The 19485-nt window shown below is 42.0% G+C and overlaps 1 protein-coding gene across 1 annotated transcript in view; it reads right to left on the reverse strand.

Annotated features, from left to right (window-relative positions):
- The window catches only part of LOC145408495 (zwei Ig domain protein zig-8-like), a 106984-nt gene extending 88918 nt beyond the window's left edge, over positions 1-18066 (reverse strand). Inside the window, exons 1-2 of the mRNA XM_080279228.1 lie at positions 18063-18066; positions 17507-17664 (exon numbers count right to left, since the gene is read on the reverse strand). Of these exons, the coding sequence (XP_080135354.1) occupies positions 17507-17664; positions 18063-18066 (162 nt within the window). The remainder of the gene's footprint in view (positions 1-17506; positions 17665-18062) is intronic.
- Positions 18067-19485: the final 1419 nt, after the last annotated feature.

Raw genomic sequence — 19485 nt, forward strand, 5'->3', positions numbered from 1 at the left:
ACTGCGATTTACATCATATAATAAAACCGGTTGGTGACAGCATCATTACACTACCCAGGTCCATTACAAGCAGGGAGTGGGTTACATTTCTTAAAGTTTTGAATTAAGACTCCACTGTCCTTTTCATCACAGGTTCTTTAAAAATCATCCTTAGTAGCGCAGTAGTAGTAGCCATTTCAACCCTAAACTCTCGTGAATGTGAACCCAAAAGACAACATGCTGCAGTTGCCGCCTTTCTGCAAGCCATCTTCCCAGCGAGGAGGTAGGAGTTCAGGGACATTTGCATAAACAGGCTACAGAGGCAGCTGCTTATTGCAGTACCACCGCGTACAGGTGCCCCTCTGCAGCACCTGTTGGGTCATAAATAAAACACTTCGTATATGTGTTCGTAGAAAACAGGGTGAATCGAGAAAGTTTTACACTCTCTAAATTAACTGTTAATTACTCACTAAAATATTTACCTTTTGATTGTTGAACACACACACACACACACACACACACACACACACACACACACACACACACACACACACACACACACACACACACACACACACACACACACACACACACACACACACACACACACACACACACACACACACACACACACACACACACACACAAAGTTTCTCCACGACCATTTCTATTTAGCATTAACAAGAGCTCTTCCTTGCTACAACATCTCCCTCCTCCCTCCCGCTTCCCCCCATCCTCAGTAGTCTCTTCTAAAACGTAATGTCCGCTTCCGAGACTAAATCATTCTGGCTCATTACTTTTATTATGCTTCCTTAAAATGACATTTCCAAGTCAATCGATTCTGAAACGTTCCATCACCAAACTCTCTCCTCTATAAATACTAATCATCTCTGGTATTTCATTCTAGGTAATACCAGACAATTTTATCCAACTGAAAGAGTACGGGAATTTGTAAGTGTTAATAAGTCTCTGTTTACTCACTTATAATTGAGACACCTCTATCATTCTACTCCAACTAACCCCCAGATGTTAAAGTCAGCTGATGGTGAATCATAAGAGCCTGCACGTTGATACTGTTCTTTAAGGGGACTTAACTATGTTCTGTTAATTTCAGCAGGACGTAAAATTGACATTACCATTTTCAATTCTGTGCCGTAAGGAGAAATTAATAGTAAAATAGGTCCCAGTCCCAGTGAAGTGCTATGAAAAGGACGTAGAGCTAAGGTCTAAAGAATACCTTGGGGTTAGCTGTCCATGCAGGCCGGGGTGGCCTGGGCAGGATGGGACTGCCCCGTCCGTTTAATTCACTTATTTTTCTAAACTCTTACTACTTTAGATGAATGGCAGCCTTTACGCATCTAATAATGCCTCTTCTCCAGAATGAAATTTTCCCTATTTTTCTATTTCGCTTACTTCTTTTATTTATGCACAAATCTAAATACACTTCCCCACACACTACAGTTTATTCATTTACACTTGTCCCAGATTATCTTAGTTTTGTTGCATATTTCTCGTAGCTCAATGACAGAAAAAGACAACACAGTGGCTCAACACCCTTCCTGTAGCACTTTTTCATGAGTAGCTTCATTTTCAGCTGTTAATCCATTGCTATAACTCAGTATTCAAGATGAAGGGATGGCAACGTTAGGTCAAGGTAAAATGAAAATGGTATAGTACTTAGAACTTCACCTCAATGTGGTAATGGAAAATGCACTGAGGTTGGAATGGAATCCCCTGCAATGCACCAGACTGGGTCAGTGTGGGCGGTGGTGAGATAATGGTAAGGCGTGCGTGCCATGGAGGATGCTGGGTGGCTATACTGCAGCGTTAATGCTTTAGGACGCGTCCACACGTGTTCTCAAACAAGTGCTGGCAACATGTAAGCAGCACAGTAACGAACACGCTGCAGACATGTTGGGAGCAGCAGCGTCCAGATCATGTTGGCAACATCATGATGAAGTCTCAGCTGCCTGGTATGGACACATTTATCCCATCGCCTCTGCTGCCAGTGTTCGAGACTGCACTGAAACATGTTTGCATACATCTGTCCAAATACTGCTGCAAACATGTTCCTGAACATGTTGCCAGCTGTGTTGCCAACATATGTTGAGTAAACGTGTGGACGCCCACTTACATGACTTACGGCTGCCCAACCTTTGTCCCCACTCAGCAATGAGGACACTCACCTACAATTCCTTTCTGACTGCAGAGTCACTTGATCCCTCTTTTGCATGAATGGATGGCTTAGCAAGAGTGGAGGTGGCTTGGGACAGGCAAGTGGTGGCTGCAGCAAACAAATTGTATGATGCAGAATCAGATATCTCATTCCTAACCCCTCCATCGCAAACAGTAAAGTCCCAATGCCACCCACCTGCCTTCTTTGCACTTGCGTGATTCCAAGGTAATAAAAGAAAATGATAATCACTTCAGACCAAGGCAAGAAAAGAAAAACGGCTATGTCCGTCAGCTGGGCACTCCCATACACCTCATTTCCAATGGCCAGTGCCTTCAGTCGTACCTTAGGTTAAGGTGAAGAGAATACAATTGATTTTGAAAGTCTCCATCACCACCCTATCCTCATTCTCAGTATTTATTTTGCCTCTTAGAATGTCTCCATGAATAGACATGCCCGGTATTTGTGCTTATTTCTTGGCTAACTGAGACCCATCCTAGGGAAGAGGTTAGCAGTTATCTTATCAGTTATTTTCATAGTATCCATTGTCATCCAATAATTTATAAATCCTCATAACCTGCAACAGAAGAAATCTTTGTTCAAGTTGAATATAATCAAGTGGAAACTGAAAAACTGATCAGAAAAAGACGTCATTGAAAAGAAAAATTCAGAGGACATTACATTATCCCTTCAGTATGGGAGAGATTCTTTCCAGGCTAAATAAAATTGCCAGGACGTAGCAACAATAAAGAATCAAGTATACAAAGTTATGTACTACATACGGAAGCTTCAGGAGCCTTTGGGCAATGTCCTTGGTGTGGTGTGGTGAAGTAGTGTGATACTTATTTTTTTTTTTTTTTTTTTTAGGAGTGGGGGGGGTGTATGTGTTGTGTGTTATATTATTACAGTTGTTGAGGCCTTTGAGAGGGAAATACTTCGGGTCCGAAAATAGTTAATGTGAGACAGACTGACAGAGCTGCTCCATGAAATACTCCCACAACCATCATCACACCGAAGGTTGATTTACCAATGGTCTCATACTTCATCCCCTCAATCTCGTGGAGTCATATTTGTTATGGTCTTGTTAATGTCAGACTATTATATATGGATTTAGGATTTTTTTTTTTCAGCAGTTAACCCATCCAATTCTGAATAAAATCCACTGGAAGTAGTAAAATTAAAATGAAAAAACGCGCCATGTGTTTGAGGACATTAATGCATATATTATATACACATAAGTGGAAAAGAGATTGACACAAGGAAGGAAAGTAGCTTTTGCTATGAAGGCCTTGAAAAGAATTAGAGGCTTGAGTGTGGCAGCAGCGCGAGGCTTACATGAAGGAGTGTTAGTGCCAACTTTAACCTACGGTTGTGAAACAATGGTGTGGCATGATAATGAAATGTCAAGAATAAGAGCATTCGAGATTAGACGTTTGAGGAATATAGACTACTGTATGTGGAGTACTGAGAGGGGATAGGATACGAAATAATGTGATTCGTGAAAGATGCGGAGTGAGGAAGTCTGTGGACACCAGAATCGAAAAGAGTGTACTGAGATGGTATGGTTATGTGGAGAGAATGGACGACAATAGAGTGGTGAAAAAGGTATATGTGAGCGAATTTGATCGAGGGAGGACGCGAGGGAGGCCAAGAAGAAGGTGGAGAGATATGGCGGATGAGTGTATGAGGAAGAGGTATGGAAGTTGATGAGGCTAAGGGACCGACAAGTGATCGAGCTGGCTGGATGAATTTTGTACGGAGAGGGGCGTGACCAGGGATTTGGCACCCCCTTTTAAAGTGACAACTTTCGAACTGACTGTCGGATAGGTATATATACAGTAAAGCTAGTACGTGGCGAAACCCTTTGGCTTATCAGAGGGAGCCAGGATTACCTGGGGTTGAATGATGAGTGAATGGAAGCGTGGCCCATTGAATTGGGCAAACTTTGGCTGTCTGGACGCTGCTACTCCTCACCCTTACCTAAGCTGGGAAAGGAGGTCCGGATGATGATGATAAGTTCCTTTCGTATTATAATCCTTTGAAGCCTAATTTTATCCTCATAGAACACATACCACATTCCTTGCCAGAGCGATGATTACTGGCCACATAAATTTAATACCACAGTCGTAAAGTAATCGCTAACAAATTATTTCTATCGGATTAAAATTCTCGCCCTCATCAGAAACTCATAAAATAGTCGTAGGATGATCAATAGCAATTAGTCTCTAATGGATCCAAGGATCAGTTCCATAATTATTACCTCAAACTTTTTAACTTTATATGAAGCTTATAACATATACCACAGATGTAATATGATCCATAACAAACGGCTTTGAGTGCATCAAAAGTTCTGTTACTTATCCGAAACTCGTAATGTAGATGGCATAGTTGTAGATGGAAAAAAAAAAATCGTGTGAATCTAAACCAGCGTTGCTTATCCAAAACTCATTACACTGATACTACAGCCGTAGGGTGCTCAATAGAAAGTCTGGTCTAGAATGAATCAAAAGTTCAACTGATTTTTGGTGTCTCCTCTACCTCCCTGTCGTCAGCTTATTTCCCCTGTCAGTACCAGCCTCGCACCACTTCCCAGCAAACTTAGCATCAAACTCACTTCCACAACTTACTGAGAGCGGCACACACACACACACACACACACACACACACACACACACACACACACACACACACACACACACACACACACACACACACACACACACACACACACACACACACACACACACACACACACACACACACACACACACACACACACACACACACACACACACACACACACACACACACACACACACACACACACACACACACACACACACACAATCTTCTTTATCATTCACTTTCATCTCAAAATGCATTTTAATTCCATCAGCAAAATAAATAATTTTTATATTCTATTCTCATTACTTCCATAAAAGTTTACTTAACACTGACGAAATCTGCAGTGAATGAGTTAGGATCAGTCTCCATTAAAATCTTTGTTTGTAAATATCTCCCATGAGCTGAATAAATTTATCCGTAAATAGTTTAAACAAACGTCAATATAAATGAATTTACTTAAATTTCATGAAACTCTTCGATCCATCTCACTCTCCTCAGCTTCGTGACCGTTCCTACACACTTTCACCAAACATCATTCATCCCCCTGAATGATACCGGCATACTTTTCACACTGCCCGCTATACTCTGTTTACCTTAACTAGGCATAAAATTGCCATCCTGCTATTTTGAATGCAATGCTGACCATGAATCAGCACAAGAATATGGTGCTAGTCAGGAAGAATACCACGGAAAGGGCGTAGAGCTTTGGTAATGTCTTATTCAGCCACCAACCACCGGTAAAATGAGTTACAAAAGACGAAAATCTCCGCAAAGTTAAGTTGAATGAACTATGGTTCTCCCTCCCCAGCTCAGTCCAGTTTCTTTATCCATCCTCCACCTCTTGCTTCCTCTCTTACTTAGTTTCCTTCCTCTTGCTCTATCCTTGGCCAGCATTTTCATTGGTTAAGGAGACTCTCTATCTCTCCCTCCTTACTTTATCTCTGTGTAGGGAACGTTGGTACTGATAATAATTATGTTACACAAACTAAGTCGAAATTAGAGAGATAAACCAGAGACAAGAGATTAGTAAGGTGCAATAAGCAAACTAAATCCGTAAGGAAGTGGTATTACGAAGCCATCCTTTTCGCTGTTTCAAACCTCATTCTCCCCTTATCTTGGGCCACACTTTTTTTTTTTTTCCTTCACCCTTCTACTTGCCAAGATCATCTCCATCCCTCATCTTTCCTTTCATTTACTTACCTCTCTCCTGTCCATGATTCATGCTCCTTTCTTATACATACTTTCACATCATCTCTTTCCATTTCCCAAATTTCTACCCTGCCTCCTTTCTCGTGGTTTTGGCCATCTCTTCATATCTATATTATTTTTTCTCAAATTCTTTCCCTCCACACACTTCTACCTCTCCATCTCTTCCCTTTGCCAGTTTTGTTATGTATCACCATTATTTCAATACATGCTTCTTTCCATTCCCTTCCGCCCACCACCTCCCTATCTCAGTCTTCCCTTCAACCCCATTTTTTTCTCCTTGCGAACACTACCTTCGGTTGTTCCACCACTGTATTTCTCCCATTCTCCTGCCATCTCTTCATCTCTCCTCAGTCCAGCTTCCTCCCATTTCTCTATCTTCACACCTCCTTTAATTTTTCTACCCTTTTCTTCCTCCATCTTTCTCGTATACTTCCATCCCTCTCTTCCCCCTCCATTTTTACTTCTTCATGAATCCCTCTATCAGTCTGCTGCCCCCTCTATCTTTTATTCCATCCTCCCATTCTTCCATAACTCAGCTTCCCTCCATACTCCTACCCCCCTCCCCTATTATTTTGCACCTTCGTCACACCCAAGGCAGAAGAAAGGTAGATAATTACCAGGACTGGATGTGGTTCATGAGTGTGAAATGTCGCACCAGAAACAGGAATATTAACACCCCCATGTTTGAGCTGAATTGTCTATCAATCTATCTATCTATAGCCCGACGCCCTAATCCCGCAAAGGGTGGCTGCTGACAAAACGCCTCCAAGTCGCTCTGTCATCCACAATTTGACCACCCTCCCCCCAGGTCACTCCCCCCTCCCTCATTGTACGTAGCAGAAAAAAAAAAAAAAGTGAAAAGGGAGGGACAGACTTTTTATACTTAACTTTAACTGTAGATCGTAAAGTAAGAAAATGAAAACAAATATATATAGAAAAAAGGGGAGAAGTCCTTTCTGACTTGAGCGTACTTGTTGGTTGCATCGGAAAAGGAGAAAAAAAAGGCATGAGTCCTTTCGTGCTTGTGACATTGTGGGTTGCAGTGTAAGCGATAAAGGTTATATATAAAGCTTTTGAGACCTGTGTACTTAAGAAAAAAAAAAAAAAGAGGGATTAATCTGTGAGGTTCACTGTGAAACTGAGGAGGGTATAAAGATGGGAGGGTTAACTGTACTGTAAGTTAAGAAATAATAATAAGTGGGGTAGGGACTTCTGTACTTCAGTTAAATTGTTGGTATCAAAGTGAAAATGGGAACCAAAACTGTGTGGGATTCACAGAAAAAAAGGGGGTAGGAATGGGAACTTTTCTTACTTGAGGAAATATTTTGCTTTGAAATAAAATATAGTATAATGTGGGCTGCAGGGGAATAAAAAAAAAAAAAAGAAAGGGGGATTAGGTCTTTGCAAAGTAGAGGCAAGAAAAGAGAAAATGAACCTTTCTAAGCTTAACTGTGGGTTGCAGATTAAAAAAAAAATAAAAAAAAAAATAAAGGAGAGAAGTAAAGAAGGCAGGGGCTCCTGTGTCTAAGGAAAACTGTGGGTTGCACTTAAATAGAAAGGGGAGGAGGAACCTGGATGGCTACATTGTAGGATGAAGAGAGAGAGAGAGAGAGAGAGAGAGAGAGAGAGGGGGGGGGGGAGGGATGAGATAACAAAGAAAAAAGGTAACTGAAGAGAAAGCAAGTATGATTTTTTGGTGGTAGAGATTATTTTGGTCTAATGCTTCAATGGAAAAATAAGTGACTGGCAATGACAGTAAAATAAACAATAAATAAAAGATGGCTGTATGGCCTTTCATACTTGAGTAAAATTCTTGTTTGCACAGAGAGAAAAAATGAGTTAAATTTAATGTTGGGAGGAACAATAAATGATGGAGAAAAGGTGACTTTGTATGGGGTTCCCGAGTAAATAATAAAAAACAGTTAACGGGTTTTCAGTCATTCATGCATTTTCATTCACTCATGCATGAGTTAAATTGTGACTGACGGTGAGATAAAAATGGGCGAAGTGTGACTATGGATACTGTGTTTAATTACTGGCTTCATAATTTTGGGTCGCGACGAGCGAGTGAGAGTTTGTACATACACCTATCATCATAATTTCATTTGGTGTATACTTTCAATATCTCTGGTGGGGTAGTTGAATATAAACAGAAGCATATTTGAGCTAAAATATTTACTTTCTCACGTTTTCCTCTCCCACGTTTTCTCTCTGGATGTGCATATAGCAAGGCGCCGTAGCATTTATCTCACACACACACACAAACACACACACACACACACACACACACACACACACACACACACACACACACACACACACACACACACACACACACACACACACACACACACACACACACACACACAATGTTTGGTTCTCTGCCCCCGACTTGCCGGGTCAACGAACTGTGTTGGTAAAAGCAAGGTTATTGATCGAATGATAAAACCCAGAAATGGTGCGACCACACTTGCTGATTTCATCCCCTAAATAAACACAAAACGTTCATGTAAAATTATGGGCATAATATCCGATATTCAGCTGTTAGAGTTCATGCAAGAAAACATAGTGTTACGACAAGGAATCTTTTTAAATTCGTTTTCATAGTGGAGCATGTCAATTGATGCCTTCTGTCCATTCCCTTGGAATGCTGCAGTTCCAAGAGGTTTCTTTGGTCTCTATCTATCTATTTATCTATTGCCAGACGCCTCAATCCCGTTTGGGGTGGCCACAAACAAATCGCCTCCAAGTCGCCCTGTCCCCCGCCATTTCACTGCCCTGCTCCCAGCTCACACCCCCCTCTCTCATATACCTCTCCACCCCATCCCTCCATCTCATCCTCGGCCTCCCCCTCCCTCTTCCCCCCTCCTCCTCACTCACATACACTCTCTTCGTCAGTCTTTCACCCTCCATCCTCTCCACATGGCCAAACCACCTCAGTGTGTTCCTCATAACGCTTCCTATCACATCCACATCCACACCACAACGCTCCTTTATATCCTCATTCGTCAGCCTGTCTCTCCACGTGACTCCACAGGCTCCTCTTAAATAACTCATTTCCACTGCTCTCACTCTTGACTTATGTCCTTCCAACAATGTCCAAGCTTCACTTCCGTACGTTAGAGTTGGTATCACAATACTGTCATGTAGTAACTTTTTCACTTCCATGCTCACTTCCCTGTTTCTTATCACTGTTTTCAAAGAACCAGCAACCTTTCTTCCCTGCTGTACCCTTTCAAGCACTTCACCCTCCAAACCTCCATCCTTACTCATCACACTACCCAAGTACTTAAACGTACTCACATTTTCCAATTCCTCACCATCCAATCTCGCTATACATTCACTGACTTCATCTCTCTCAAAGACCATCACTTTACTTTTCCCTAGATTCACCTTTAGATTCCGTTTCTTACACACTCTCTCAAACTCAACCACCAAGCCTTGCAGCTCCCCTTCGTCTTCACTCAACAACACAGTATCATCTGCAAACAACAGTACAGGGAGTTTCCAAACACTATCCTCTCTCACCAGGGCCACTCCAACATCCACTACCCTACCTTGTACCTCTTTTATTACCCCATCCATGTACAGATTGAACAACCATGGAGACATGACACATCCCTGTTTCAACCCAACTTTCAAAGAGAAAAATTCACTTAGTTCACCATCCACACGCACTGCAGCCTTCGCACCATTGTACATACTCTTCACAGCATTCAACAACTTCCCATCTACTCCATATATTTTTAACACTTTCCACAATCCTTGTCTATCCACCCTGTCATATGCTTTCTCCAAATCCATGAAAGCCGCATACAACTTCTTTCCCTTCTCTAGAAACTTTTCCACTAAAGATCTAAGAATGAATATCTGATCTACACAACCTCTTCCCTTCCTAAAGCCTCCCTGTTCTTCTCCAACTAATTTCTCTATTCTTTCTCTAACTCTGTCTATAATTATCTTACCATACACTTTTCCTATTATACTAAGAAGACAAATGCCCCTATGATTACCACACACTTCTTTTTCCCCTTTTCCTTTGTACAAGGGAATAATTATACCTGACTTCCAATCCTCCGGGACTCTACCTTCCTCCCAGGCCAATCTGCACATCTTCCACATCCATTCTACTACTATCTCTCCCCCATGCTTCAGCAGTTCACCACACACTCCATCAATTCCTGGGGCTTTCCCCGATTTAACTTTCTTCATTGCTTCCACAACTTCTATCCTACTGATTTCTTCCTGTCTTCTCACCTACCTCCTTCTCCCAGCCATTCCCCAGCCACTTATACTCGCATTACTTCCATCCTCTACGTTCAACAATTCCTTAAAGTGTTCTCTCAATCTGTTCACTTTTTCTCCCTTCTCCACCAGTAATCTACCATTTTTATCTTTCACTCCCCTGCTAACTTCACTTCCACCCTGTCTTATTTTTTTTACTTCTCTCCAGAACATTTTCTTACAGTCCCTCCACTTTACACTCAAATTCCTTCCAAATTCCTCATCCACTCTCTTCTTACTCTCTCTTACTAATCTTTTCACCTCTCTCTTTCTTTCCACATATAACTCTCTCTTGCGCCTCTCAACTTCTTCCACGCCCCTATTTCTCATCCATTCATTGTATGCTTTCTTCTTTTGTGCCACAGCCTGTTTCACCTCTTCAGTCCAACACGCTGTTCCTTGCACCCCCCTCTGTCTTCTCTTCCTTCCACACACCACATCACATGCTGCACATATTTCTTCTGTAAATATCTTACACACACCTTCCACGTCTCCCATCTGCTCCAATTCATATTTGCCCAATCGTTCCTCCACTTCTCTCTTATACTCTGCCTTTTTCTCATCCTCTTGTAACCTTTCCACTCTCCTTGCAACTACTCCTTCCTCTCTTCTTTCCCTTCTTCTATTCCTCCATCTTACTTGCATTCTACTGGCCACCACCAAGTAGTGGTCAGAAAGTCCACTCCCCCAACCTCTATACACTCTTGCATCCTTTACACATCTTCGCATCCTTTCATCCACACACACATAATCAGTCATTGCCTTCCTTTCATTCAGTTCACCACCCACCATTCTCATCACTCGCCATGTATACCTGTGGATCATTTTATGCCTGAAGAGGGTATTGGCTATCACCAACCCCTCCCAGCACAAATGTCCACTAACGCACTCCCATTCTCATCTATCTCAGCAGGCACACCCCACTCACCAACTATTCCATCCACCTTCACATTCCCAACTTTACCATTCATATCACCAATCAAAAACACTCTCATTCCTTCCAAACTTTTCCATGCACACTTCCACATTTGTCCAGAACTCTTCTCTCACTCTTCTAGCACGATCTTGCGTTGGTGCATACACACACACAATCGCCCACATTTGTATTCCAACTTTCAACTTTACCCACACGATCCTTGACCCAACTGATCCATACTGTCTTATGCTCCTTTTTCATCTTTTACTCACAACTATACACACTCCTTCCTTTGCCCTCTCATTCTCACTTACTCCTGCACATATACCCCATCCATACTCCCATTCTCTCACACTTTCTCCTCTCCATTTTGTTTCAGTTATTCCACATACATCCACTTTCGCATCCTCAAGCACCTGGACAATCTCTCTCTCTTTCACCTCATCATTCGCTCCTCTTACATTCCATGTACTGATTACCAAGTCCTTTGTCCGGTCCTTTGGTCTCATGAGTCAATATATAGCTAAAAACAAAATATATTGATTGTATGTACTACCTGCTGAAAGAATCTATTCTGTATCTCACATAGTAGAAAAGTTATTAGTTTCTGAAAACCATTGCGGTCTGGCCGTGTTGTGTCGGTCCTGGCCAAGTCGTGTCGGGCCGCTTATTTCTCAGCTGAACGAAAACCCCGCTTCGTTATGCTTGCTTGCTTCGCTCGCTGGCTTGTAATAAGGTGGGGTGGAGAACTGCATATTTGGGCTGTAGAGTAGAAACTACAGAAAGAAAAAGGGGGCAGGATCTTTGTTCATTAATCTGAATTGTGGGTAAAATATTAAAACGGTGAGGATATTTCCGTATGGTGGTTTACCTACTGTAATATTTTAATATGAGAAAATAGCCTAAATTGCGGTTGGTTAAGTAAAATGTCAAAGTTGTAGGTAAAAATGAAAAGGAAGCTGTAGGCAGGAAAGTAAAAAAAAAAAAAGTGCTGGGAGAGCGAGTGAAGGCCTTCCGAATTTGAAATTAAATAGTGACGAAGTAAATATAGTCATTTATAATGTAACTTGCATATTTAAAGGAAATTTTAAAAGCAGGTGGGCGAAAACCTTTTTTTAGAGATCACTAAACCTCTCCAATCCGGTGGCCTTATTTTTTTGTAAGCTTATACTTGCTGCCCTGCAGATGATAGTATTCAGCTTAAGAGAAACTCATCTAACTGGAAGGAGTAGGTATGGCTTATTAACTCCTTCACTGCCAAAGGTTTTTCCTTTAGTAAAGTTGTTTTGAAGGTACAAGTAGGTAGAATAAAAGAGGAGAAACTCTTCTAACTTGAAGGATTAGAGCCTTCATTAACCCTTTTGCTGATTGAAGTCGCTCCTTAATTAAGTACAATCGCCTGCGTGTAGCTTGAAAGAATAAAAAATGCCTCTCCAGAGTGAAGGGATTTGCTTGGATGGATCAACAGGGAACTTCTGTCCATTGCAAGATGAATTTTTTGCATGAAAAGAAAGTAAGGAGTGACACGAGCCTACTGTGGCACCTGAGCTAAACTGTGGGTTTGAAAATACAGTGAAGAGTAGAGGAGAACAAGTACGAAAATGCTAGACAGATGTGGGATGGGACGTTGTTAAATCTACGTAAGTGACCCTGCGTCTGAAAATCCATAGGGAATGAATGGCTTACCGGGCAGCCCTAAGAGACGCTACCACATCCAAAAGGGAGATGGAGGCCCGAAATTTGGAAAAACTGGATGATGAAACAAGGATGGAGAAAAAGTAAAGGTTGATACACGATAATAAGTCGGTGGACACACGAGAAAAGAGGCTGAAACAAGACATGGAAAATAAAACACTAGGAAGAGGCGAAAACATGAGAAATAATTGACGGGAGAAAGTGACTGAGGCACTTAAAAAACTGTGAACACATAATAAAACTGTGACAAAAAATATATTGTGGTGGAAACACGCAGAAAAGTGAAAAAGATGCAAAAAAGAAAAAAAATTGTAAAAATGCATTAACATGCTGGCGATTCGAAAAAGTTTTTTCTTTTTTATGTGATGAAGAAGGAACCAAAGGCCACAAGCCCGCAATAACTGTTCTCTCCAAGAGAAAAACAAAATACAAGAGACAGACAAATTCAAGATCAACTCATTTCGAGATGCCTGGACACATTGCGTTTGAAAGACTGGAGATCATAGAAGCAAGAAATACAGACAGAGGGTGACACTTCCAGAGCTGACCTGCTGCATAAATGGACTGGGAGTAACGGTTAACTCTTGCATTAGAAAGTTGGACAGAAAAGGGATGAGAGTTTATTACTAAACGGGTGCTACGCGGCCGTCGTAGTGGTGGAGGAATGCATGCAGACAGTTCAGAGGAGCAGTGACCATTGAAGTAGTGATAGAAAAGAGATAAAGAGGCAACAGTGCGGCGAAGAGAAAGAGGAAGTCTTTGACTTCATCCTATTGAGAAGAGCTGTATGTGGGGAACCTCCCCACACATGAGAGTTGTACTCCACACAGGGGCGGATAAAACCCCTCTATAGAGTCAACAATTGCGCAGGGGTAAAGAAGGAACGGAGTCGGCTTAGCACACCTAATCTCTCGGAAGCAGTTTTTACAAGAGATGTAATATGATCTTTCCAAGACAAGTCCCGAGTAAATTAAACCCCAAGCATGTTCAAGGACGATGCAGGATTAAGCTGAATATTATTAAACATTAGTGGGTACACCTGTGGAATATTTTTTCTGAATAATAGGTGTAAGAACCGAGTCTTTGATGCATTAAAAGCAATAAGATTATTTTTTCCCCAGTCAGAGATACGAGCCAAGTCAGACATTAGTTGTGCCATAGCCTCATCACTTGCTTGTTGAAGTAACTGTTGAGATGGGCATTGCGGGAACCGAATGGAAAGGTGAAGGGTGGAGTCATCAGCATATGAGTGGATAGGGTTAGATGTACAGCTTAGAAGGTCATTGATGAATAAAAAGAAGAGAGTCGGTGAAAGGACAAAGCCCTGAGGAACACCACTGTTAATTGATCTAGGAAAAGAATGATGGCCGTCTACAACAGCGGCTGTAGAACGACAAGAAAGGAAGCTAGAGATGAAGGCACAGATAGAAGGATAGAAACCGTTAGAGGGCAGTTTGGATATTAAAGATTTATCCCAGAGTCGATCGAAAGCCTTTGAGATGTCAAATGCAATGGCAAAGCTTTCATCAAAGTCCCCAAAGGAGGATGACCAGGAGTCCGAAAGGTAGATGAGAAGATCGCCAGTGGAGCGTCCCTGACGGACCCCATGCTGACGATCAGAAAGAAGGTTGTGATAGGAAAAATGCTTTATAATTTTTCTGATGAGAATTGACTCGAAAACTTTTGAGATACAGGATGTTAAAGCAATTGGACGATAGTTGGAGGGTTGGGAATGGTCACCCTTCTTTGGGACTGGCTGAATGAGAGCAAACTTCCAGCAAGAAGGAAAGGTACAAGCTGATAGACAAAGGCGAAAGAGTCTGCCTAGGCAGGGCTGTAAGCACAGAAGCACAGTTCTTGAGGACAACAGGAGGAACTCCATCAGGCCCATATGCCTTGTTAGTATTGAGGCCTGTGATGGCAGAAAATACATCAGCTGATCAAATTTCAATGTCAGTCATGAGGAAGTCAGAGGGGGGGAAGTGATGGAGGAACAGGACCGGAATCGTCTAAGGTGGAATTGGAGGAAAAAGTCTGAGCGAAGAGACCTGCTTTATCGGTAGAAGAAATAGCTACAGAGCCATCAGAGTAGAAGAGAGAAGGGAAGGATAATGAGGTAAAGTTGTTAGAAAGGATTTTGGCAAGGTGCCAGAAGGAGAGGGATGAATTCGAGCTGGAGAGTTGAGAGCATGTAGTACGGGTGAAATTATTTTTTGCAGAGCGAAGAACAGACCTAGCGCGATTCCGGCCAGAAACGTATAAAAGATGTGATTCAGGGGTGGGTTGGCTCCGGTACCTTTTATAGGGAAATCGAAGGTATAAGGGTGTGAATTCATAAATGAAATAGGAAATAATTACCAAATAAAACAATGAAGATACAATATATATGAGGGTGAAGCAAAACAAAAAGGGGGGAGGGGAGGAGTAGCAAAAAATGAAAAGGAAGTTGGTGGGGTCTGGTTGTAATGAAGGAATAATATATATATATTACATCGAGGTATTACATCTCACTTAAAAATGAGCCGTGAAGTCTGTTACGGAATTTATCAAGGACATTATCTATATTCAGCCTCACTACACCTTTAAGCACAGTGACCGAATAATATGGGTTATTCCTGACGTACCGTAGTTTTATGTTTTTGCTATTGTTAGACGAATTTATACGGCTGTGATATTAGTACGGATCAGAGCGCGCCAAACATCGGTACAAACTGCATACTACTCGTAACCACACACACACACACACACACACACACACACACACACACACACACACACACACACACGCACGCACGCACACACACACACACACACACACACACACACACACACACACACACATATAGATAGATAGATAGATAGATAGATATAGATACAGATATAGATATAGATATAGATATAGAGATACTCTACTTGGATACAGTATTTCATCTCTTCAGCAAGTTGACTATTTTCATATTCCGTTCCTGCTACCGCCAAGCGATTCTATGTAGCTGAGGAGAGGATCGGTGCCTGCTTCGTTCGCCTTCTACGTGACGACCTAATCTAATATACGATAGCAGTAGCCGTGTGTGTGTGTGTGTGTGTGTGTGTGTGTGTGTGTGTGTGTGTGTGTGTGTGTGTGTGTGTGTGTGTGTGTGTGTTTTGGGCAACCGAAACTACACATTCAAATCGCACCAAAATTGGCACAGAAATCGCAAAAAAAATCGCTGATGTGAAAAAACTTGGTCCCATCACGATTGAAAAACTTACTATATATGAGCGATCACATTTTGACCAAAAACGCTGCTCCAAGAGGCCGGCATAGGATCTCCATAGGATTTTTTCCCTGAGGTAGAACTACAATAAACTGGGTTCCATTACCGAAGCTGCAAATAACACGATCAATTGGTTAGCTGCGAAAAATCCAAGTGACAACGTTACACCAGAACAGCACGTGAACGCGAGAGCCCTCGGCAAGAGCAAGTTCGAGGGGCCCGAAGGGGCCACGAGCACTTATTTCATCTAAAACTATATCAGTCATGAAGTATCATCCAATCTTGCGGTGGACTGTTATGACATATAAAGGATCTGCTTTGGGTGTAAAGTAATACTCGTGCTTGGTGATATATGAAGGTGTGTAAGGTGGGTGGCACGGAGAGAACTGTTGGCTCTTATGCAACGGATTCCATAATCCTTTCTCTCTCTCTCTCTCTCTCTCTCTCTCTCTCTCTCTCTCTCTCTCTCTCTCTCTCTCTCTCTCTCTCTCTCAAGAAAAAAGACACTGAAACACACATAATAAACCAAAATCGTAGGCAGTGAAAGTGACAGAGAGAGAAAGCCACATGAAAATGAATCCCGACTGACTGAAAACATGAAGAAATCTTTAGACATTAACATGGAGAAACTGGACACACACACACACACACACACACACACACAGAATCTACGTTCTCACATCGTTCCGTTGCTAATAACGCACAATCCGTAGTGAGAGATAAGGATAGAGACTGGTAGACCGACAAAGAAAATCAAAGTCACAAAAATATATAAACAAATAAATAATAAAGTTCTGTTGAGAGTAGTGTGCATCTTACAGAGAAAGACAAACAGTGAGAATGACATGGAGAACTAACAAGAATTACAGGAAAAAGAGAAATAAAGAGACCGACAAATGAAAATGAAGAAATGGACAAGGAAAAGCAGAGGCAAACAAAGGAACACACACACACACACACACACACACACACACAGAAGGAAGACAAAAATCCAATTCCTCTTACCTTTCTGTTACCGATGAAAATAAAAACAGAAACAAGACAGAAACAGGAAGAAATGACCAAAAATATTCAGTTCTTCTTAATGTTCAGTAAACGGCAAAGTGAGACGGAAACAAACAAAAAAGAAAAAAGAAATAAAGGCAGAATTCCAGTTCCTCATACCGTTCTGTTGCGGATGTAAATGAAGACAGGAACAGCGAGAGACAGAGACTAAGGAGGAAAAAAGACAAAGGAGAGGTTAAAATTCCGTTTCTTCCTACCTTTCAGTTGCCAATGAAAATGAAGTGAGGAACAACGAAAGAGGAAGAACGAAAGACTAAAATGGAATAAGACACAGAAAAATGTAAAAATTTCGGTTTCTATAACCGTTCTGTTGCCGATGGAGTGAACCCTGCAATGAAGCTCTGCCTGTCTGTCCACATGCGCAGTCTGGTTGGTCAGCATGGAGGAATCGAAGTACGGCTGGTCTGTGACGAGTGGCGGCGGTGGGATAAGACCCTCCCCGCGCGTACACGTCACCACGGCTGTGAAAGAAGAGAAAGCGGGATTAGAAAGGAAAATAGTGATGTAATGGCGATAAGATTAGGCTGGTAAGGTGAAGATGATGTAAAAAGGGATGGAGAGTTTAGACAGAGGAGAGAATGGGAGAGAATACATGCTTAAGAGGGATGGAAAGAGACTGACTGGCAGAATATGACATCTGAATAGAAAGAAAATGAGGTTAGTGTGCTAAATATGAGGCGTTTTCACGTGGAGTCACGGCAGAAAACTAGCACACACGCTCCTCCCCAACTACACTCCCAGGGGTTATCTCCCACCGGCCTTATTTTTCTCCATGAACCTATTTCCTCCATGGTACTATTTTCCCCTTTGGATGAATTTGTCCCATGGGCCTATTTTCCATCTAATGACCTATACTTACCCATGGAGCTATTTTTCCCATTGAATCTCTTTCCCCGTGGATATATTTTCTCACCTGTGGAAAACACCAAATTTCCACGTGAAGTAATATTCTTCCATGGTCTTTTTTTTTTTTATTAACTGGATCAATGTTTCCATTTCTTCCATTTTCCTCAAGAACATATTCTCCCATGATTTTTTCCGCCATGAACTAAATCCAATGATGGACCTATTTATCTCATGGAAGTATTTGCCACCTACCAAACTTTCCCCTATCCATTCACCCACAAACCTATCTCCCTACAACCACACGTATTTTAGTGAGTCCATCGCCTGTCATGTCCTCTGGGAAGTCACACATCCACCCACCCGCCTCACAACAAAATCAACCCACACACCCATCCCACCACAAACCCAACCCATCCAACCACAACACCCACCCGCCTACCACTCTACATCAAAAGGATGGCTTGCAAGTTTACACACACACACACACACACACACACACACACACACACACAGAGCAGGGTACAGCTAGATCTTTAAAAAAATGAGGTGGTCAGTGGTTGCCCAGTTCTGCAAACATATCATATTAACACCATACCAGAACACTGCTACTGCCCCTCAGCACAGCCAAACACCAACATCTCACGCACATTACATACTAACACCAAACCAGAACACCATATTTTGAATAAGTCCCTAACTCCCATATAACCACTATATGTTGGAAGGTGATACGGTGAGGCTAGGAACTCCTACTGACTGAGTACAATCAAACACAAACATCTCACATGCACTACATATTATCGTCGTACTGAACCACTGTGCTCTGACTATAATGTGCATATTTCCCATATAACCACTATAGGCAGGGAGGTGGTATGACGAGGCTAGTGTCTGCTACTCACCCTGAGTGCAACCAAACACTACACTGATCTACCATGTACCCCATAATACTCCTTCGTACCTCCGAAGACGCTCGCCGATCTATTCGATCATACACGAGTACTTTCTCATTATCCATAAATACTACAAACAACCATCTCCCCCTTGCTAGAACGTCTCTGTAGTATATCTTAATGCAAATAACAGATCTACACATCCCCGACCCTCCCTACATCTTTAGAAAACTTACACCGGTATATAGAACACCTGAGTGGAATTATCGGAACAAAGGATCCCCTCCCTTCACTGAATCTCTCCTGCTCCTCACTCACCAACCTTTTTATGAGTGATTTCCCCCTCTCAGCCAATACTCCACCGTACAATTTTCTTATCACCCTCAACGAGCTGGCGACTTTGTGGGCACCATATTCTCTTCTGTCACCCGCTCCATTAGGCAAGCGTACACAGTGGTAAATACAACTATACATATGCCATCTGTTACATCAAGAGCAATAAAAATTTTTAGAATTTACAATATTGATGGACATAAAGCACAA

The sequence above is a fragment of the Coenobita brevimanus genome, chromosome 77 (assembly GCF_032717465.1).
Source record: "Coenobita brevimanus isolate Jiangsu-jjx chromosome 77, ASM3271746v2, whole genome shotgun sequence".
NCBI lineage: Eukaryota > Metazoa > Arthropoda > Malacostraca > Decapoda > Coenobitidae > Coenobita > Coenobita brevimanus.